General features: G+C 39.4%; 1 protein-coding gene across 1 annotated transcript; it reads right to left on the minus strand.

The window, feature by feature from the left end:
* Positions 1-925: 925 nt before the first annotated feature.
* LACTB (lactamase beta) lies at positions 926-11474 on the minus strand. The gene is made up of 6 exons (XM_086756873.1): positions 11211-11474; positions 10818-10884; positions 8337-8527; positions 7635-7977; positions 5792-5957; positions 926-4352 (listed from the first exon to the last, which is right to left on the minus strand). The coding sequence occupies exons 1-6, from the start codon at positions 11472-11474 to the stop codon at positions 3809-3811; spliced, it is 1575 nt and encodes a 524-aa protein (XP_086612999.1). The 3' UTR covers positions 926-3808.
* Between the last annotated feature and the right edge of the window lie 8918 nt (positions 11475-20392).

Consider the following 20392-nt stretch of genomic DNA (forward strand, 5'->3'; position numbering starts at 1 on the left):
GCTTTTTTTTTTCCTGGAAGTTTGCAGAGAACTGAGCTCTATTTTTATAATTTTGCTTTTAAACACTGTATTGTTCATTGGGTGGTGTCATTTAATATAAAAACCTTGGACTTGCCCCATCCTTCCCCTCGTTAATCATCAACTACAGCAGTGTAATGCATATGGTAACAGAAACTGCTGTAAGAATGCATTTTGTATACTTTATTACTGGAGCTACCCTCACTCCAAAGGTTACAAAGGCTAGAGAGATTTAAAATGGCTCATTTGCTTTCCGCATTGCCTTAGTCCCTTTACTGCGTTGAGTAACGTGGTGATAAATAAAAATATAAAGTTACTCACTTACATCAGCTGTTTTTCTGGAATGCATGGTGTTTCCCTCCCTTTACTCTGATCGCGAAACTGCATTTGGTGTTCTATACTGAGATTTCTATATTACAAAAAAGAAAAGAGGAGTGTTTTGCAAAAAAACCAAAAGTATTCAGTAGAGAGAAGGCATATGGTATATAAGCAACACTAAGTCAGCAACCTACACTAACAGCAACCTACAACAACACTAATGGCATCAAGTCTTAAAAAAACTAGTACAGCAAAACCATGCATATTTTCAGTATTACTGACTGAAATAATTACCCTTTTGCAATGAGGAAACAGGTTTTTAAGTTTTAAAAAGCCATCCCTTTCTAAATGGCTGATAAAAAGTAGGGTTTTTTTTTTAAACCATGAGAAAACATTCAAAGTCTTACATGTATCTTATTTTACTAAATATCTCAAGTTATCTGTCAACAACTTCTCTTTTCAAGTATCAGGTGTCTTAGTGAGCTAATTATTGTTGGGAATTTCTATTTAACCTGTATTCTTTTTATTACTTTTAAAACTTGTAAATTTCTAGTCAATAAAAAAATCCCAAACCTGCTATTCCAATTCATTGTCTTTGCAAAATAAGTTTTATTTCAGTTAATTCAAAGAGTGAACAGTTATAATTACCAGATGCAAAAAGTGTTTGATACGTAAATAGATGCACCAATTTAATATACATGCCTTTTAAGAAAAGTACAGTTTTATCTCAGTGCCATACTGTGTTTTCACAATAAAGGTTAATTTAAGAGCAGTTTTATCATGAAAGCTGCTCTTAATTGATCAGTTCCCCACACAATGCCAGTCCATTAAACAACTGGTTTCAGAACAAAGATTAAAGTAGCAATATTCATTCACTTGTGACCCGAATATATGTGCTGAAGCCAGATCCTTATCTCCCTTATCTCTGCCTTCTCTTCCTCCACCCCAAAAGATAAGCACTTAAGACTCATGATTAAGTAAATATTAGGGAAAGTCAGTGACTCACTTTGTTCCGCATACTGAAAGATTAAATTTAGACATCATAGCATCTCCAATCCTGTACACGTGGCAACAGAGGTTTTTTTTTAAGCCTGAAGTTAATGGGAGATAACAGTATAAAGAACATAGTATGCATATAAGAAGTTGGTGGCTAAATATACTCTATGAGGGGAGTGAGACACTGTCAGTAGTATCTTGGTGTTAGAAGTGTCTTAGACATGTCTTACCATTATTTGCTTTCATACATACTTCAAATATTTACATTGATTAGTGTCTGGTCATACGCAGCCAAGCAGAATGGTAAACCTACGCCTTCTACGTTCTGAATCTTTGTCTAAACCCAAACACAATGGTCAGCGAGGGAAATCTGTTGTCTCTCAAGTATGCAAAATGGTTTTCAAGAACAATAAATACCATTTGCAAAACAGATGCATCATACAAGAGAAATGTTATAAACCCTAAAAATAACAGCATTGCTTTTCAGATTTTTCTGTATTTACGACACTGTATTTGATCTATGTCTATTCGTGTATTCTTCAACACGAAAACAACACAGAACTACTTACTCTTGTTCCTGTGTAAAACGGGCAATGAGTTCTGCTGCTGGATGTTTTCCCAGCTAGTAGGTGCTCAAGACTGGGAAAAAAAAAAATTAAGAGTTTCTATTGTAGAAGACACTCACCTCCAGTACTTCTGTACTGGAACTGTCAAACAGTATCAAAGACTTCAGTAGAAGAGTACACTTTTAATTTACTGCCTGACCAAATAAAAGTTTGTTCAGAAAGGTTCTCTCTATTGTCTCTACTGATTTGATAATCTTGAGATAAAGATAATTCATATTAATGAATAAAAAAAAGAGAAGTTTTGGTGAGTGGTCCAGAAAACCCAAGCAAATAGTTTAGGTGTAAGCTTTTACTGTTTTAAGGCACAAGAATGACTATAATTATGAAGAGTACTAAACCAGTCCTACTAGCCTCAATTTAAAATGTAGGTAAAACACTGACACCTCAAAATATTACATTTCCTGGTTTGTCAGTCATAGGTAATAAATGTTATCATAGGCAAACTGGGAACAGCGCTGACAGCACGTTATTTCCTCACAGGCCAGGGAACAAGTATGAAGTTAATACTAAACGCACTAACTTGGGAAAGAGACAGGTAAGGCTGTCTTCTGCTAGCCGTTACCCAAGACATCTTCCTCACATTCACAGAAGCAGAGCTGCTAAACAGTGTAGGGATGTAAGTATTCAAACTTCTTCTGAAGGATATTTTGTTTTGTCTCAGCCTGGAAATACTGTCTGATGTGACTGCAGGGGAAGTGGGGGGGCGATAAATCTTGGAGATCATTGAGATCTTCCATACCGTTATGGAATAGATAGAATAAACACATTCAGACATTACTGTATTCCTATAGTAAAACTGAAGATTAGATAATGCTTCTTTGGAACTCTATCCCAATTTACTGCTCAACCTTGTGCAAAAGTAAGTCCTTGAGGCAGGCATCCAAATAGAAAAAAAGGATGGTTTTCAAAAAGAACTCACAAAATCTGTGAGACTTCTGCTACTAGCTCCAAGAATGAGCTTTTAATTTTTTTTTAGTTATTTGAGCTCCTAATTCCTATATTTAAAGGCATATCTACATTGCAGAATACAGTGCCATTTCTAGCTATCAAAGTTGATCTACGTATAATTTAAAAAAAAAGAGACAGTTTGACAGCTCACCATGTGCTATTAGGGCATATTTAACTGTGGAAATAATACACTCTGCATCCAATAAAAATGGAAGAGGCGACATCCAAATAACAAAAAGGTTTTTACTTATATTACTCTAGCTTCATTGTTTTCTAATTCTTAATCCACAGCTCTGACAAAAACATACTTATGGTATAAACCTGCATTCTGGAGGTAGTTTCAAGATTTGGGTTTTGTTGGGTTGGGTTTTTTTTTGTTTTTTTTTTTTTGCTTTTTAAGCAAGTAAGAAAAGCACTATGTGAAAATCTACAAGTCAACAGTAAAACTGTTTTTCTTTAAAAGTAATACTGAACAGTTTTGGCAGACTGCAACTGTGAGAATAATTAATTACGTCTTGGTGTGCACAAATCAAGATGTGACATTTTTCAAAAGTTTAACATTTAAAGTAGATAATTCGTTGTTGTACTTCTCAGTGCAAGAAACCAATGCTAGTATTTTTAATCCTGGGTAAGGGCTTGACTGAGAAAAAAACCCTGGTAATGTAACGGTAATTTACACACATACTACAGGAATTCAAATTTGACTGTTACATTCTCCTTTGCTGTAAGTTAGGAACTTCCCTGAGAGATGAAATCCAGTTACACATAAGGTTAGCACCGTTAATTAAGTGAATTTTTTACATTTTCTTTACATATTTTTAGTAACCTCAGAGTCCAATTACACCCTTCTGCATTTGTTTTTCATGTTTCAGTACAGTGAGTTCAGTCACACTAATCTTTTTTTAATCTATATATTGCGCCCATTTTTCTTTATCAAATTCCCTTGCAATCTTTAAGGCAGTGCTGTTGAGTGACACCGATTGCATATTGCAGAGAATACTCACAATTACTCCTCTAGGTGGTGCTACGAGCCCAGTACCTACAGCTTCAGAGTCCAGCTCTTCAGGAAGAATGAGGAGGACACTGCTTGCCCCCACTGCACCACCTGTATGAGATGCATAGGGCCTCTGCTGTCTGCAACAGCCATACTGTTGTTTTTTCTCTACTACAGCCCAAGCCATTGCGTATTTACCATCCCTGTCCCACGATACTTCGGTTTTTGGCACGGGGGTCCACATCATTGCGACTGTGTCTGGTTTGAGGTATCCGGGAAGAAGTTTGCCATTAGTGTTTTTAAATTGTCCGGCTTGATAACTGTATAACAAGGCATTTCCAAATTTCAGAAGGTCTCCTACTGACGACAGAAAGCCACCACCAGCCCACTTGTAAGAGTTGTCCACGTACGGTGCGTTTACCAGCCGGCCCTTTTTGTTGTAAACATAACACCTAGAATTCAAGAAAATTCAACTTGTCATTCTCAGATACTATGCACAACTGTTTTAAGCTGCCCTACCTTAAAAAGAGCAAACTGAGCATGTAATAGCTTGTTCTCATGAAAATTTAGAATTTTTTTAAAATACATTTTTCTTAAATATTTTTCTTGCAGAAAAATCAAAACAAAATTCAGATAGGAAAACAAAGATTAGGGGGACTTCTTAGGTTAGAAGCTAGCTATTTATGGAAGCAAAACCATCACATTAGCATCTCAGTTTTGCTGAACGATAAGTAGCCCATATAAAAAGCCCTGAAACATCTGTCTCAATTCCTTCATTCTTACCATATTTCAGTTTATAAAAGGATTAATATACACACAGACATTTAAAAGAACTTGACTGTACAAGCTTGATAATTTATGAGAACATCACTAGCCTCCAGATCTACAGCCAGAAGAGCCTCTGAAAATTTGCAAGCAAAATAAATACCAGCATAAAGCATCTTAGAATATAGCAGTAAAGCTATCCCTAACACATTACAAACTGCTTTGTGTGTGTGTGTGTGCATACATACACACACACTTTAAATACACACTTACATGTAAATGCTATAAACCTTGGATTCAACATGCTCATTACCATTTTCATTCTTTGAGAGCATTTTAGAAGCCAAACTTTAAAAAAGTTTGACTCTCATTCTCGTTAGATTTTTTCCATAACCTGCTCTTGTGATTCACTTAGAATTTTTGTCCTGCACCAAAATTTAACAGATGAGTCAATAAATCAATTTCAGAGTCCAGAGAGGTAGTTCAATAACATAAGACTGGAGAGAAACACTAAGAACTCTACCCTTACCCACTGTACTGGAATGGATTATCCAGTTACATCAATTTCTCTGGGGTTTTTTGGTTTTGTTGGTTTTTTGTGCGGTTTTTTTTTTTTTACTTTAAGTTAATAAAAATCAATTGGTAAAGCGTGTTCTTGTTAAACAGAATTTGAATTCTGGTTAAAATTGATACTACAATTTAATTTATGAAAACTTCATGTTACTGTGAGATTATTACAATTCCATGGAACTCTTAAAGTCCGTATATTAAGCAAACCAAGGTAACTGTACATTCTAATATAATCTCTCAGTCACTCCTTTATTTTACTCTGTTTACACTTACTGCTTATTTGTACCCAAGGTAAATGCAAACTTCAAAGTCACCCCTGCCACTTCCCCACTCATATATACTCTTATAACGGAAAATACTTATTTCCTGTTCTGTAATTTTACACGCTAATTATAGAACCAATACCATCATGCTGACAGTTACATGACTAATTATGAAATAACATAAGCCACTTCATTTAAAAGCCTGAAAAAAAAAAATTACACATTCTTAATTCAGTTGGCTTAATAGAGAAACAATTGTTGTGGGAAAAAAAAAAAGTTTAATCCTTGTTTACCTTGCTCTGTTATATATCATTGCTTCATTGTCATCTAGTACAGTTGATAGCATATCCAAATCATGAAACATTTTTAGCATATAATCTGCAAATTTTTGTCCTGAAACTCTCTCCACAACAGCGCTTAGGAGAGTAAAGCCATACGTTGAATACAAGAACTGACTACCTTGAAGAAACACAATGAGAAAGGAGAAAAAAAAGTTAGCTGCATGATGCTTAAATAGGATCTGAAGAATAAAATTTAAGTCATCACATGTGCAAATACAACTATATATAGTAATGAATAATCAATTAAAAGGCTCACTCTTCACTCCCATTTTAATATGATGTGAATAACAAGTTTACGATACTGGGCCCTAGGAATTTCTCTACTGCAGCAAACATAGATGTTTGTTAAGTGCAGGCAGCTCTGAGAACAGCACTAAACAATTTCGAGGCGTCTGCATGTACAGCCAGGTTTCACGCTAAGATGTGAAGACTGACATTTAACATCCCTTCCACAAGATTTACCATATCAGTTCTAAGAAGGATGTCTGGATTTGGAAAGCTGAAGCAAACCAGAACCTTACTTCTTAAAAGATGCTCACCTACTGTGACTTGTTTGTGTGTCTATACCCTAGAGATGGAAAGACAAGGGCAGTTCAAGGTTTTCAAAGGTCTTAATGACTTTTATCATAGTGTTTCTAGTTCTACTTTTCTAGATCCAGAATATCCTGAAAGATTATATGAACACTAACACATATATTATTTAAGACAATATAATTTATTTACAAAGCAATGTTTCATTTTTAAAAATTTAATTTTTGCACTAACACCTTTTATTAAACATCTACATATCAAGCAAGTGCTGAACTGCCTACAGTCGAGACAGATCTCTTACTTGAAACCGTTCCTAGAACTCTCCAAGATGGTAAGTGGTTAACTTCTCCCCCTTCCTCCCCTCTCCCCTTAAATGCCCATTATTTACTGCTCATCAGCAATGTGCATCGTTTGCCTGTTAACCTAACTCATGTAGAACTTACACCTGAAGTTCCTCAAAGTCCTCTCTAGAATTAACTTCAATAATTCCAACAATAAATATCCTCAACAATTCTGGGATTCTATGGTCTTTCAGCAGAGTCTTTTAGCTCCAGTTTAGCAATTATTTTTGCTTTTGCTTCATTTAGAAGGCCCAGAGTACAAACATAGCAAGTTGGCATCCGCTTACAAAATACTTTGTAGATACAAATTTGTTACCAAAATTATAAACTGCTTTAGTCTATAATTGGTAAATTGGTATGCTTCATAGCATTTACTGCATTACTTAAAGCTCCTGTAAGGAAAGTCTTATTTCTGCCTGAGGTCCCACCTTCTCCCCTGCATTATCTGAGACTCTTTGTATTACCTTTTAAGTCTTGGCTACATCACATTTTGAACCTGGATTATGGTGCAGACACACCATTAGGAAATATTGATATAAGCATAATTTTTTAATGTCAGTTAGATTGGTAAAGGCATCTATACAAGACTTATCTAAAATGGAACTGATAAAATTCTGATCAGTTCAGTCTTCAAAAGTTACATCAGTTTTAAGACAATTACATGACCAGATGGTGTGTGCAGAACATCCAAAATACTTCTCCATTGAGTTTTTAATGGGGCCCAAGAAGGAAAAAAACCAAACAAAACACATACACACAAAAAAAAAAACCAAACAAAAAATGGGGAAAAAAGCGCAGCTCAAACTAGAAAGTCCTCACAACCACTCTTTACTGGAGTGTACTATCCTTACTGCACGTAAAACAAATTGAAACAAAAATTTCACCAGAAGAGCACATTTTGGTCTAAATGAATAGAAACTCACCGGGTTTAAAGAATAAAGGATCATTTTTAAATATCTTCAGTGATTCAATCACACTTTCAAATTTTTCCTTCAAATAATACTCCTCTTGCTCAAATTCCTTGTCTCTCCTTCCAGGTTTTGAATTTCGGCTTTTTACTTCACCTTCATGTTCTTTCTGTTTGACAGAATCGGCCTTTTCAGTCCCTTTGCCTTCTTTTTCTTTTAGCTCTTTATCCTGATAGGGCTTTGTTAGTTTAAGTGCTCTGTTTGCCTTTTCCTTTTCTTCCTTTACTTTTGTAATATCTTTTTCATAGTGACGAATCCCACTCAAGTGTGAAACTAACAGTCTTGTAGTAATAGTGACCTAGGTACGAAGGACAATAATTAAATGTGAGCTCTTCTTAAAGACATGATGCACACTAAATCACCAGAAAAGTAAAATTCAACATGAGGAGGAACAGACAAAGATAAGACCTTTAAAATATCATGTATCAAACACAGTTAGAATATATACACATCTATGCACACACTACACACTTGATATAAAATTGAAGATCCACATTTCCACTGTCGCTTTTTCGAGCAGCAAACATCAGTACTTGTCTAAATGATTTCTGGTGTTTTACAGAACAGGTCCAGATACAGGCACCTGTACACATACAGCTGTGCAATGACAGCAACAACAATAAAAAAAAAAAGTGTTACCAATAAACAATTACATACCTTTTCACCCTCAAAGGCTTTTTCTGGAAATTCAGGGACATACTTCTGCACTGGAGCATCTAAATCCAGTTTCCCCTCTTCCCACAATTTAGCAACAGCCATCATCGTAAGACACTTGCTAATACTAGCAATTCGCATGATCGTCTCCGGCTTACACGCTACACGATTCTCTACATCAGCATAACCCAAACCTTTAAGAAAATAAAAACACTGTGGTAAATACTTTGCACAGAGACACGTTGAATTAATTATTTGCAATGAATTAGATTTACTGGCTCCTTAAAATGTTTTTCCTCTAGCTAAACTGGGACATTAAGCATTAGACTCTGCCTGCTCCTGGCTCATTTCTGTTCGTAACATTTTAATGGAGTAGGAACAGTTAATCAAAGCCCATTGTATTGGCCAATGGCATCCCAAGTTACTGATTAAGACTACAAACAAACCTGATGATAAATTAGATAAAGTTGGTTTTAACCAACACTTTCATCACACTGGTGTACAAGATTAAGCCAAAATTTACACTGCTGAGGTCAAATAGTCAACATAGAAAAACTAAAGAGACAATAACTGACCAACAGTCATAAATATTCCTTTTATTGTTCTCAATTAATGGCTGAAACAGTAAAGGTTCTTATTTTACCAATACAGAAACTGAGAAAGGAAATGACTCACAAACTCATAGCAATTACTAAGTTGTAAAGCTTCACAAAACAGCGGTGTTATGTGCTAGGTTTCAACATCACTCAGCATGACTTCAATTAAAAGCAGCTGAATAGTCTCCATACCAGTGCTTTCCTATGTAACCAACCCACAAGCCTGGTAGCGAGAACTGGAATTAATAAGGCATCACCAAGCTCCCATACTAGTCTTCAGTTTGAGCTAGGATTGAAGAAACTGCAAGTGATGATGCAGCAAAAAAAGCAATGAAATGCAGTAATGACATATTTGCACTTTTTAGAAGTCCTGCAAGCAATGCATGCCTGTCTATACAAAACTGTAGTCTAATAACAAACTAGTTAGAAAAAAAACCCTTGCCAAAATACAAAAAATAAAACAGATGACATCTCAGTTGCCCAGGACCCTTTCTTTTACGTGAAGTTGCTACTCAAGTGCTTGAGTGGTACTTGTGAAGGCAGATGCCGTACCCCTCAGTGAAAATACCTTCCAAACCTCAAATCACTCCCACTAGTTTAGCAAGAAAGCAGGTTTAGTACTGTGATCACAGAATACATGCAACTTACACCTGTTCCTATTTTTCCCCCCATGAAGAAGGGAAGAGGACCATAAAATGAGCCAGAAGTCTGCTAGAACAATGTTACCCACCTCCCAGCTCCCTCGCTCAAGGCAGTGTTGTTCTCTACATCCATACGCAGCAGGGTACAGAAAGCTCCGCCACGGCTTATGCTCCCACACGTAGCTGTCTCGCTACTGGATCTGGCAGTCCTGGTGATAAACCACCACCCTGGCACTAGTGCCCTCAGGCACTTTCCTGTAGGTCAAGTAAGGGATTCTGCAGAAGGCTTACAAAAGCTGCTTTCATTGCTAGGTAATTTGAGACCAGAAAAAGCTATCTGATTTGAGAAACTTTGTGATTAAGTTTCTAGCACATTTTTCTTATTACACCACCATTACAAAAGGTACCAGAGGCTCTCCAATTCACTTCTGTCATGATGAAACAGAAATTAAAACCTATAATCAGCTTCATACATATATACAAGCTAATGCAACAATACACTGTCAAAAGAAAGTTAGTAACAATCTTACTTACAAAGACCTTTTTTGACAAATTCTGTAACACATTACTGAACTATGTTGCCATTTACAGATATTATTTCAGTTGTCCAAAAAACCCAAAACACATTATGAAAATGTTTCTGAAAACAGACCCACAATTTGGTGGGTTTTTTTTTTAAATAAACATCAAATGTCTACATGATATGAGCAATCCTGACAGATTCTATTTAAAACTAAACTGTGTAACCAGAAAAATCACTTGCAACTTCTGGAAGGATGACACCTGTTAAATCTCAGTACCTGCCCAGTAAAAATCTACAGCTTAGCCCACAAATGGGAGACAGATCGCCAAATGTGAGCAGTTATTACTTTGACTACAAGGTAAATTCCTGCAGGGAGAACAGTTCTTTACCTCCCATACGCAATTCTACCAGACCACTGTACAACTGTATGCCTACAGTATAAGGATTCAAAGACTGATCTGAAAAATTAATGGAAGAAAGGTTCTTAAGTGTAACTGTTGCGATATACTAGCACATTCAGGACGTTAATAAATTATCAATTCCTGGAAATCACTGAAGTTTACCAATGGAAGTATCACTCCATACTCCCTGTTTCTGGCCACTGTCCGGAGACGGGACATCAAGTGCACGAAATCCCAGCCTGATCGGTGTGTCCCAATTGTTAATTTTTCAAACGTTCCTTGCTTCCCAACAGCATGCACGGCTACTACTCGCATATACCAACCTTCTGACCAGACTTCCTTTCCGTCTACAGACACTCCAACTAGTATACCTGGGATTCCTGCTTCATCCTGCCAAAAAAAAACGGACAGAAGACACTAAGAAGGATCTTTACAGTTAAAAAACACGTCCTCCCAAACCCTAAAAATGCAAAGGCAACCCTGCATACGTCCACATATGGTTGTCACATTACAGTTGCAATTTTGTTAAGTACTAGTTGGGCTGAACAGGTACAAACCGCGCTGGAAAAGCAGACATTTCAATTCAGTAACTGGGAAAAATACATCTAACAACAGCAGTAGCTTAGTTAAAATAATTTATTTAATAATAAATAATAAATATCGCCCCAGGCAGGGGGCGAGAGCCCGGCTCCCCCTCGGCCCCGCTCGCTCGGCACCTTGATCCGCCGCAGCAGCTCCCGGCTCCTCTCCACGGCCGCGCCGAAGCCCCGGGGGGGCAGCGGCAGCGAATTCGCCTCCTCCGCCTCCCGCCCGCCGTCGGCCTCGCAGCCCGCCGGCGTCGGCACCTTCACCCCCAGCGCCAGCCCCAGCGCCAGCCCCCAGCCCCAGGGCCGCGCCCCGGCACCGCCGCCCCCTCGCCGGGGCGCCGACAGCCGCCCGGGGGCCGCCGCCCGCCGCAGGGCCCGCGCCAGCCCGTACATGGCCGCGCAGCGCCGCGCCTCCGCCTTCCCGGCCGCCCGCCAGGCAGCGCCAGCCGCTGCCGAGCGCTCGCGCGGCCGAGCTCCGAGCGCATCGAGCGAGGGCCGCTCGCCTCACGGTACGGTGCGAGGGAGGCGCGGCCGCTCGGAGCGAGCAGAACCGCGGCCGGGACCCGCGGAACTAACGGAGCGGGCCTCCGGGGCGGCGGCAGCCTCCGCTCCGGCACCGGGGCCGCCTCCCCGGGGCTGCTGCGCGCTGGATGGCGGGGGCCGTTCAGAGCCGGTTTGGTTCCGGGAGCGCCCAAAGCCACCCCTGTGCCCAGACACAGCTACAGGCAGCGTTTGGCGACACCGGGCGAATCCCTCCCCAATCCTTGACCCTTCAAAAGAAAGAGTTTAAAGCATAGTAAAGTGCTTAAAGTAAAGTAGGGCAAGCTGGGCTCACACCAAGATGAAACCTTTTAACTGCAAGGTGAGATATTTGATCCAGATTAGTGAGGAATTACTTAGAAACGTTGAATTTTCCAACACAGGTTTCAGAGTCAAGTTTAGCCTACAGCCCTGCAATTTTTCTTAGAGACCACAGAGACATGACAATGCTCTCCAGCTGATGCTTTTAAACTATCTCAAAACCTCCCGCGTAATAAATTTCCAGTAAACTTTTAATAGCTCTCTTTAATGCCTTGGATGTTGACTGAGCAGCAAGCTAAAGAGACTGAAGAGTGATCAAATAGTGACAATTTTACCCAAGAAGGCAGAAGGAAAGGATTTTCAGTGCATCAGCAAATTCAGATTGACAGGCAGGCAGCATGTCAGCTAGAGCCGAGTCCCATCCAAGGATATGTCCAATAACCAGGATTCTTGGGAGCTTTGCCAAGCGGATGAGTCTGCAGATTTGGGATCCTCAGATCAGACTTTTATGACAAAGATATTGTGTGTGCCTATTGCAAAGGCAAATCCAGAGCCACTCAGTGCTGTCAGCGGAATTGCTAGTCCACATGTCTAACTGGAGCATCAAAATAGCTTCGTTAGTATGAAGATACTCAGTCATCCCCTTCCTATGAATTTCCTATTGCTGTTAAATTACTAATTGCAATGATATTAGAGCAGACCATGTTAGGTCCAAAGAAGGTTTAAAAAAGCCCTCATTAACAGCTCAGTTCAGTCTTTTCTCAGCACTCTTGTTGCTCTTTCGGATTTCAGACTACCTAGTCCAATAGTTCGAGGGCAAGAGGGGAGGGCAGAGAGAGACTAGTTTATATGAACTCAGCACGTCATGGTTCAAAATGAGTAGAAAATTCTAGAGGCAACACCAAAAGCAGCAGAGCCCTTGGCTCTGCTATGGAGAATGCAATGGCATCCAAACAGTTGAGAAATCTTCATAGTAGCCTTTTTTTTTTCAACCCTTCAAAGTCAGTCCTGTCACAGGAATGCCTTAGACTGGACTGTTCTAAGGACCTTGACCCCTGCAAATCGCAAATAGATTGACCAGGATGTATCATTACTTAGCAATGAAGAAAGCTCCTTGTGCAGAAAACCCGCAGTGTCCAGTTTGATGGATTGTGCAGGGGTTTGCCATTTCTTTCTTGGAGATTTTCTGGGGTATTTAGACAATTACTTAAAATCCAATGTATACATGTTGAAGGGTTCTTCAACAACACCTAACAACTTTTAATAAAGGCCACTCCATAAATGTTATAGATGTTGACAGAGAATACAACAGCTTAAAAATGAAAAAAAAAAAAGAGCCATACTTGTAAGCAAAAGCAAGGAGTCTGCCCTTTTACAACTCTGCATATGCTCTGCTAGGAGAAAATTCTGAGATGCTAACCTTGGGAGTTCAATCTCCTTCATGTCCGATGATTTCAAAAACTGCAGGATTTGGCAGGAAGTCAGGCCAAATAGCTTTCATGCGTGAAGTCAAATGCAGACCACATGCACAGTTTTCACTGCAGGCATTTATTTCTCATTTGTATTTTCTCAATGAAACTGCATTACTTACCACAGTACAACTTGTACCCAACTGGTACAAGATGCTGTATGTACTTTCTCATAACTCGTTTTCACCATTTTAAACTGTCTCTGGAAGGATTTTGCAGCAGGATTTTCTGCATTCTTACATTAACCTGCTCAGTAGGAATGCTCCTTGGCATCGCACTTGAATGGGCCTAAGCCAGAAACGGATCTTGCCATTTTTCTCTGATTGCCTTAATGAAGAGCTTTGTGTTAAATCCAGTAGCACAGTACAGCCTGCTGTTATCTGTTGTGTCATCCTCTAAGCTGCTGGTTTTGTTACCTTTGAGTTGACCTGTCAGGCTCACAAGGTTTTGAGAATTTTCTACTCCCACTGATAGTAATAGAAAATGAGAACAGCAAGCACCAGGCTAATCCAATTCTAATTTAACAAAAAAAAACCCTCAATGTTTTTCTTCTATCCTCATCTATCAGTCACTTAGAGTATAGGCACAGACTCTCAGCTGTAATCCATCTTCCATATGTAACACAGCCAGCAAAGTCCATCTGGAGAATCTTCTAGCATGGTAGAAAAACTCCACAAGGTTTAGCAGTAAACCAGCTGACTTTTCCTCTGCTCTGCCTCCTTACCGAGTTGTACTTACCAGATTTGAAAAGCCTGTGTGAAGAGATATGCCTTATTCAGATGATAAAGGATGGCGTGACACAGTCTCTCAGCAAAGCAGGGCTGTGCTCACTCACCTCAACATGGGCCAGCTTTAGAGTCTCACCATCAAGAATCCTTTAAGGCTTTATAGCCTTTGAGTAACACAAACACCAAAAGCTCGACAGCACGAGACCTTAAAACAAAGTGCGTATGTATCTTTCTAGTCATCTTGCTCTTGTAGCTGCGTTCGTGTGTGAGCTGAGGAACAACGACAAGGTGGGCAGTAGCTTTCATACTGTTCTGAAGTGGTGGAGCCCACCATCAAAAGGTGCAATAGGCTCTCCCTGCTGATGATGCTCAGCAGTATGTGGAAACATCAGGCATTTACAAAGCGTGAGGCTTCATCAGCGTTTCCGAAAACATGACTCTCTAAAAAAAATAAGTCTACAGGCATTTCAAAAACAACTTCATCACTTCTCTCAGTCTTCCTCCATTCCTGCAGGTGCTTTTGTGGATCCTGATGTCTCAGCAATGTTTAACAGATGTTATTATGGCTGCTCCTGCTTGTAGGTCTGGACTTCGACCTCAGTATTTTTGCTACGATGATCTCATTTGCTTTTCTAGCTCACCAGTGCGGGAAAATCCTACAGTGACATGCCCCTAAATTTACCATTTCCACTGAAATTGAAAAGATGGGTAATATTTTTAACAAGCAACATCTTAAGCTTGAATGATAGGAAACAAGTGATGCCTATTCATATTGCCCTGATAAAGGGCTGCTCAGTTCTGAAATCAGGAACCCAGCTCTGCTCTTTCATCCTGTTAAATACCATTTATAACTGCCACAGACCCAAACTGAAGCTTGCAGGCTGAGTTTGTAGGAAGGGGCTTTTAAAAATTTAGGAAGTGACAGTGTAAGGAATCTCCCTTGTTTTCTTTGTTTGGATTCGTTGTGAAACAATGAAATGTTCCGTTAATCCAATTGATTCCAATTATTCTACCTGGATTGCAATAATTAAAGATTGTAACTTTTGTAAAGACTTCTGAATCTAAAAATGTTGAATCTAATATAAAATAATTAACAGACAAAAGCTAAAATTGTAAAAAAGGATCATAATTTATATTTATGGTAGATAAAATGAAGAAAAATAGGAAAGCAGCGATCAAAAATATAAAAAATATTACCTATGTTTGTATACATAGATACAGGCAAATCTGATGTTGATAGAAAATGCAGAGTAGAGGTATAATAACTCCCTTGATCACACCTGATGTTTCTAATATCAGTATAGGAAAGATTTTAAATAACCCAAATTCTTTATGAATTTGGAAATAAGACAAATAAAGGGAATGTTAGATGTGGAGAGAAATCAAGCTCTGCCTTCTGTCTTTTCAGAGAGGATTTATTTTATCTGAGAGCCAAGAGACGGAATTTTTGTTCCCCTCTGGCTCTAAGCACTGGTACAGTAGATGGCAGTAAGAAACCTTATTGGTTTAACCAGTTGTTAACAAAAGGGGAGGTTCCGCTGCAGTGGGATCTCTCTTCCTTGTCATGGTTTTACTGAACTGAGTTGTTATTAGAGATTCTTCACCCACATACAGTTTTTGTTTGGTCTTGGTCAGTATAGCAGTTCTCAGAGTACTGTTATTTGCTTATCAAATAAGGTAACAGCTGCGTGATTACAGTGTATGTATAATTTCCATAACAGTGCTAATTCTACCAATGTGCACCAGTAATGTTGTATGCTAGGACTGTTAGACCCAGCCAAAAACCAGGCATCCCTTCCCCAAAAGGTACATAACTAGGTGCATACTCACAGCTTTTTTTAAGATTAAAATCTTCCCTGAGTTGTTCTATTTTCTCTAGACTAAGGTCACACGCGAGTGAATTCTCCAACAACTTAGCTGAGAAACATTGATCAGGAACAAATCTTTAAACATGTAAGATGTCTGGACCAGGAGAAAAAGTAGCATTAAAAACAGAGAGTCTTTAGACATTGAGATAAACATGTTTATCACCAGCTCTGCTTGAACCATGATTCAGATATTTGTTAATTTTAACTTCTTGAGGAGTTTAGTTAAACATGATGTACTTTCTCTACACTACACAGGAACACTGATTCTGTTGGTACACCAGGAGCACAGTCATGCCATGTCCCTGTCCCCATCACAAGTTAACAGACAGGGCAGCAGTGGTGGTCCTCAAGCTCAGCTAGGAGCCCAATAGGGCTGGTCCTGCCCTCCAGGCAGCAGCTCATACCTAGAGACTTGTGCGGCACCACAGGTTGGTGACTTTATTTTTTTTTTTCCCCATTACACACCGTAATAGGAACATAACTTTCCTTAATTTACTCCATTTTCCTGTGCAGTCAGGATGTGCCACCTGGGGATTGTTTACTTTCAATAAAATAGAATATGAAAGCGTTTTATAGCACTGCCTTGGTTTTACAAGTTGCCTGCAGTCCAACACAGTTCCTAGAAACAACAGAATGGGAGTTTGGGAAAATATTTCGCGTATCAGGGAAAGGAATGCTGAAAAGACCATGCTGTGGTTACAGACCAGCCAAAGGACGCACACATTTCTTTTTCTTCTTTGCAAAAACATTTGTTTTGAAACTCCAGTTTCTCAGTGGTGATTTCCTCATACTTTTAATTCAGGGCCTGCTTTAAACCTCTTGGGACTCAGAGGAAAAATAGTTGCCACCAGCTGAAAGTAAGTAATGAAGGAACATTTGTGAAATACATCAGTGTAAAAAAGAAAACCACCACGCCCCCTGGAAAAAAAAAAAGAAAGGAAAAAAAAGAAATGAGAATTATTTCCTGTTTTTCCTGAAGTTATTCTCCAGGCAACAATCTCTTCTGGTAGAAAACTGAGCACAGAGAGGACTGAACAATTTTATCCCTGAGAACGACTTCACATTTATCATTAGAATTCAGTTGCTGTGTATAGTCTTTTTACTTCATCCAGCTTTTCTCCCCAGTCAGTGGGTAGAGGTACAATATACCATGGAAAATGATGGCTTGCGTAACCACTAGTCACACAATGTAGGTACCAGACAGCATCAGTGTCTGACTTTTCCATATACATCTTTTCAGACTGAAGTATGTTGCTTCAAAACAAAGTAACAAATCACAGAAGGTGTAAAACACGTAAAAGATTAAACATATTAACCATAAGGTATCATTCTGAAGCTCATATGCCAAAAGATAGAACTATAAAGTGCAGGCACTTATGTAAGCTTTCTGGCTTGCTCTAGGAAGAGCTCCTCACAACTGGGTGACAACTACCTCTCTTTCCACCCTTTCTCCCCAAAATATAAAGCTCAACGAAACGAACAAGTCCCAGACAACTATGCCTCAAGAAATGTGGCAGTGAGAACTCTGACTGCCTGACGCTGACTGACTCAGGAGAGAAGCAGACCAGGCAACTGCATTCAGTCATCCTGAGGTGCCAGGGCTGAGTGCCACCTCCACAGCAGGTGTCTTCAAGTCAGGACGAAAAACAACAGGCACATTTGCTTTGACAGATACAGGAGCAGGAGGAAAACTGTGTTTCCAGATTTTGTATGTGAATCTTTAGGCATACCCCTGTGTGAAGAATACAGTCCTGATTTGCATTTACTGTCTTTATCTGTTCTTCTAGATAGAAGACTCTAGATCCCTCTCAGTATCTGTTCGTCTAGCGATTCAACACTGTTTGAAGCTCCAGCATGTGTTTTTACTGATAACTATTGTCATAAGCAAATGCTTCTCTGCAGTTCACTCTGACTACACATCCAGCTATACATCCATGCTGGTTGCCAGCCCATTTCCCACACATTCACTGCTATCCACTCTAGCGTGGTTTCACCTACCTGCGCTGCAATTACACCTTCATTTCACTCTGCAGACGTGTTCTGTGCCACTAAAAATGCTCTTCGTGAGAACTGAGCACAGATAGCTTGAGAAACTGCACAGGCTAGTAAAAAACAGGAAAAGGCCTCTTATCAAGTTAGTAACATCTCGGATATTTGGGTGGAGGCATTTGGCACTGGGCTTGTGCATTCTTATGGGAGCGAGTCCAGGCATACTACAAACTCCATTCCTTTGCTTCGCATTATTGTTCCCAAGTTGAGGCATGTTTCAAAAGAGCCTCTCTAAAAATGTGTAAGTGCGTGCACAATTACTATACACTACACAGATCAGTAAGAAGATATTTTACTCTATCCCCTTTTCATACATGTAAAATAAGAGTAAATCAAGTTAATTGCATTTACACAGACCTGTGCTGCAATAGGATCATGTCAAAAACTAAACTAGGTATTTATTTTGTAACTTTGCATGCAGAGCTATGGGAAACAACTAAGAAAATTTGAAAAACTTCACTACTGAGGGAAGATGACTGCCTGGGATGACCGTCTTCTGCAGTAAGCACTAACTGTGGGACAGTTTGTCCCTCCTGCCACTTGCAATGACCCATCAACTGCTTGAGTTGGAAATACTATAATTTATTTCTTTCACCTTGAACTAAACCAAAATAATTTCCATGTTTTAGGTACTACATATACTTTCTGTATAGCAGTGTATGTCAGGTATGCATACACACACTTAACTTACAGTCATACTTCAGTGCAATTAACATTACTCAGTAGAATAGCTTTACTACCTGCATACTCAATGTCTGCCACTCAGCCTGGATTCTTCTCATCCCTTCATCTCCTATAACAATCTTGTAGTGCAAAGGTAAGCAAGATATTGATGCATGCATCAGAAGAGAATCAAGGTCAAGGTGTACTGATGCTGTAGGGGAAGCTGTGCTCTACTTAATGGATGACGGCATTTTTTCCAGGTGGTGTAATGAAAGCTAACAAGTTCCTACTCAACTTGGTGCCTGTCAAATTTAAACAACAGGTGTGAGTAAAAGCATTTCTTATAAAGACAGCTGGTGTTCTCCTAAGTTCGCAAACAGGAAAATAAGGTAGAAACCAAGAGAAATCCCCATGTCTATAACTGAAACAAAGTGACACACATAGTTTTGCTGTTCATGCTGCAGTAGAGAGAGTGATTTCTTCATTACTGCTTCAAAGGCAAAACAAGAACTGGGAAAACAGATTTCAGAGCTTTCTGGTTTTACTGTAGTTTAAACAGGGATTCTGAAATCCCCCCCATCTTTAATACAGTATGCAGTTGTCCTACTCAGATGAAGAAGAACTGCTCAGTGCCTTTAAACATAAGTCTCTCCAGAAACTGAAACACAGCATTGCAATCCTCACTGGGACAGCAGCTAAAGACCCAGCAGCTTTGACGCAAGAGAACCTCTCGTTGTGCAATGACTCTATAAAGCTTGATTCTACAGCACTGAGACTTTGCTCTAATGGGTCTGTTTGTTTGCCTAAGGCTCAGTCAAACAGGCAGGCCTTAGCTGTGTATCTGTGTACGGCCAAAGCTATATATGCACTTGTGTGGTTTGGTAAAATGACCTTCTTCAAAACAACTTAGTGAAAATGACACAAACCCCTATACAGCCTACAATTTAAACTTGGATTTTATTGATTTTCCTTAATTAAATCCAAACTGTTAACAGCAAGTGATTCACAAAAATAACAGATCCAAAGCAAACCCTTCCTATCAGTTTTTCTGCTAGCTGGAGTGTTCCCAATGCTAGCAGCACACATTGATGGGGAAGCAGAGGGAGGAGTCAATAACTTAATTGCTCAAATTGGCAATAATCTGTGCTTCTCATCCACAGGCAGAGACATATAGGCCCATGTGCTTTTTATTTCGATTTACAACAGTAAGACTCAGTGCAGAGCACCTCCCATAGATTAACAACCAGTTTGGGTCCCTTGGGCTGCCTCTTGTATGCACAATCCTTCCCACTCAGCTGTTAATCTCCAGGAATACCTTGCTCTCAGACGTGGCTGCATGCGAATGTAATAAAAGCACACACACGTTTGCTACGTGTTTGCTAACTGCTGAAAAGTAGCAAAAAAATGGTGGGTTTGTCTTTGGTTGTTTTTTTTTTTTAAGTCTCATGATTTTCTGGTTAAGGTAATTGATAATAAAGTCCTAGCATAGAGAAATTTAACCCAGATTCTGACAGCATAGTGAAAACAACTGAGATTTTTTAAGTTGATTTTTATGGGAAAAGCTCCTGCATGTTGTACTTTAAACCCAGATGAGAGGTGACGAAGAATTTGCTGCTACCTGGACTTTGCCAGTCACCTTCCTCTGTGGCAGAGGAACATGGTGGCTGCAGGAACCCAAGTGGAGGCCACAGGAAGAGGACAAAGCACAACTACACGGTAGCATTTAGAGGAGG

The sequence above is a fragment of the Chlamydotis macqueenii genome, chromosome 12, assembly GCF_036417535.1.
Source record: "Chlamydotis macqueenii isolate bChlMac1 chromosome 12, bChlMac1.mat, whole genome shotgun sequence".
In the NCBI taxonomy this organism is placed as follows: Eukaryota; Metazoa; Chordata; class Aves; order Otidiformes; family Otididae; genus Chlamydotis; species Chlamydotis macqueenii.